This window comes from Quercus suber, unplaced genomic scaffold (assembly GCF_002906115.3).
Source record: "Quercus suber isolate HL8 unplaced genomic scaffold, Cork oak 2.0 scaffold_41, whole genome shotgun sequence".
Classification (NCBI taxonomy): domain Eukaryota; kingdom Viridiplantae; phylum Streptophyta; class Magnoliopsida; order Fagales; family Fagaceae; genus Quercus; species Quercus suber.
In genome coordinates this window covers 1,806,367-1,809,114 of record NW_027069506.1, presented here as the reverse complement: position 1 = coordinate 1,809,114, position 2,748 = coordinate 1,806,367, and the positions used below count along the sequence as shown (strand labels likewise).

Here is a 2,748-nt window from a genome sequence, read left to right as displayed (position 1 = left end):
CTGCACCTATCCGCCGACCTGGAGATGAATCTATTCAAAGCAACGGTCATCCCAGTCAATCTTTGGACCTCCTTGGGATTCCGAGGTGCTTGCAAGCTACTTATGGCTTTGATTTGATCGGGGTTCACCTTAATTCCTCGGTGAGTCACCATGTAGCCCAAAAACTTCCCCGAGCTCACTCCGAATGCACACTTGGACGCGTTCAGTCGCAATTTGTGTTTCCTTAAAATCTCAAAAGTGTTGGTAAGGTCTGTCACATGCTCAGTCACTGCGCTACTCTTCACAATCATATCATTAATATAGACTTCGATGCTCCTGCCCAACTGTGGCTTAAACATCTTCATCATCATCCGTTGGTAAGTAGACCCTACATTCTTCAGGCCAAAGGGCATTACCTTGTAGTGATAATTTCCAGTGGGAGTGAGAAAAGCGGTCTTCTCCTGATCATCCAATGCCAGTGGGATTTGGTGATAGCCCTGGACGGCATCCAGGAAGCTTATCCGAGGGTGGCCTACTGTTGCATCCACCAGATGATCTATACGGGGCATAGGAAAAGGGTCTTTTGGACAAGCCTTATTAAGGTCTATAAAATCAACACATATGCGCCACTTTCCATTTTTCTTTTTCATCACGATCGTATTAGCCAACCATTGAGGGTAAAACACCTCCTTGATAGCCTCTGCCTGTTTGAGTTTGGTCACCTCATCCTTGATTGCCTCGACATGTGCTCTGGACGGACGCCGAGGTGATTGTTTCTTTGGAATAACAGAGCGATTAACATTCAAATGATGGCAAATGAAGTCTGGATCCACCCTTGGGGCTTCGTAAGCATTCCATGCAAACACATCAATGTTTTTCCTAAGGATCTCAACTAATTGTTCATTCTCCGCCATAGGCAACTGCGCTCCGACCTAAAAGAACTTATCTGGGTCATCCCCAACACTCGCCCTTTCCAAAATTTCACACTCCACTCTCCCGGTAGAAGTGCTGAAGAGGGTCGTCGGAGACTTTGATTGCTATAAATCATTCTCGGCCGTGGTCGAAATATCTGCCTCTGGCCGATGTTGAATAGCCATTATCAAACACTGCCTAGCCATGGTTTGATTTCCCAGTATCTCTATCACCTAGCCTTTTGATGGATATTTCACCTTCTGATGAAGTGTAGAAGAGACAGCCCCTAAGGTATGCAGCTAGGGCCTACCCAAAATAACAGTGTATAGAGAAAAAGCATTTACTATAATAAAATCCACTTCCACCATGTCTGAGCCAGCCTGCACAGGCAATCTAATCATGCCCATCGGAGTGACCGATCTGCCCTTAAAACTCACCAGCGAGGAGCTATAAGCTGTCAGATCCTGGGGTCTTAAATTCAGCCCCCTATACAGGTCGGGATACATCACCTCAGCTGCGCTTCCCTCATCAATCATCACCCTTCTGACATCATACCCCCCGATTCTAAGTGTAACCACCAAAGCGTCATCATGTGGTTGTATGGTTCCTTTTTTATCCTCCTCTGAAAAGCCCAAAACCAGCGATGCCTCCAATCTGGCTCTCTTCGGCATTGAACTGGATCCCTCATCCAAACAACGAGACACAGACATTACCCTGGAAGGGCAGGACTCAGTTCTACTCGGGGCAGCAAATATAACGTGTATCTTACCTAAAGGGGGTCCTGAAGAAGCATCCCCCCGAAATGTCGAACCTGGCTGACTTCCTCGGCCACTAGAATGGTGCAGAAGCTGGGTCAACTTCCCTTCTCGGACCAGCTGATCCAAATGATCCCACAAATTTCTGCAATCTTCAGTAGTGTGTCCATGATCCTGGTGATACTGGCAGTAGAGATTTTGATTACGTTTTGCAGAATCCCCTGCCATTCTATTGGGCCATCTGAAGAATGGCTCGTCTTCTATCTTCTCCAGAACCCGTTGCACTGGTTCTCGGAACACGGCGTTAACCATCTGAGAATTAGCAGATCCTGGTTACCCCCCAAAATCCTTCCGAGGTCGGTTATTATTATACCGGTCCGACCTGAAATCCCTCATCTCCTGAGGGACTACCTTGGACTTTCCTCTACCCTATATCTAATCCTCCTCTATCATTCTATACTTGTCAATCCGATCCATAAGCTGGCGCACATTGGTAACAGGTTTACCAGTCAGGGACTTCCTCAGATCATGCTCGGTTGGCAAGCCAGCCTTAAAAGTATTAATGGCCACGTCATCATAGGCCCCATCTACTTCGTTGAACATTTCTCAGTATCTATCAGAATAGGCCTTCAGGGTCTCCCCCTCACGCATAGACATGGATAATAATGACCCCAAGGGTTGAAAAACCCTCCTGCAGGTGATAAAGCAGGCACCAAAAGCCTGGGTGAGCTTCTCAAAGGAGCTAATGGAATTTGCTCTCAAACCGTTGGACCATCTCATCGCCATTGGGCCCAGGCTAGATGGGAAGACCTTGCACATCAAGGCCTCGTCCTTAGCATGAACAACCATTCTTTGACTGAAATGGCTAACATGTTCCATTGGATTCGTCCGACCATTATAAATGGCGAACGTGGGTTGATGGAATCGCCGAGGAAGATCTGCATCCTCGATACGTCGCGTGAAGGGTGATTTTGAAACCTGACTCAAAGCTTTGTTTAGGGTGTCATTCCCCAAACCCTGGCGAGGCGGACTCTTATCCTCTTTTCTGCGGTGGTGCTCCTCGTCGTAGGAAAAAGATTCACTGGGTGGAGTTCTTGACCTC

General features: G+C 47.4%; 1 protein-coding gene across 1 annotated transcript; it reads right to left on the bottom strand.

Annotated features, from left to right (window-relative positions):
* Positions 1–1,089: 1,089 nt before the first annotated feature.
* LOC136066627 (uncharacterized) lies at positions 1,090–1,958 on the bottom strand. Its single transcript, XM_065771278.1, has 2 exons — positions 1,329–1,958; positions 1,090–1,197 (listed from the first exon to the last, which is right to left on the bottom strand). The coding sequence occupies exons 1-2, from the start codon at positions 1,956–1,958 to the stop codon at positions 1,090–1,092; spliced, it is 738 nt and encodes a 245-aa protein (XP_065627350.1).
* Positions 1,959–2,748: the final 790 nt, after the last annotated feature.

Excerpts from the sequence above, each read along its gene's own strand:
- LOC136066627 (XM_065771278.1), bottom strand. The coding sequence starts at position 1,958 with ATGGTTAACGCCGTGTTCCGAGAACCAGTGCAACGGGTTCTGGAGAAG. Across the intron at positions 1,198-1,328 it reads CAGCTTATAGCTCCTCGCTG|GCCCTAGCTGCATACCTTAG; the intron begins GTGAGTTTTAAG and ends TATTTTGGGTAG.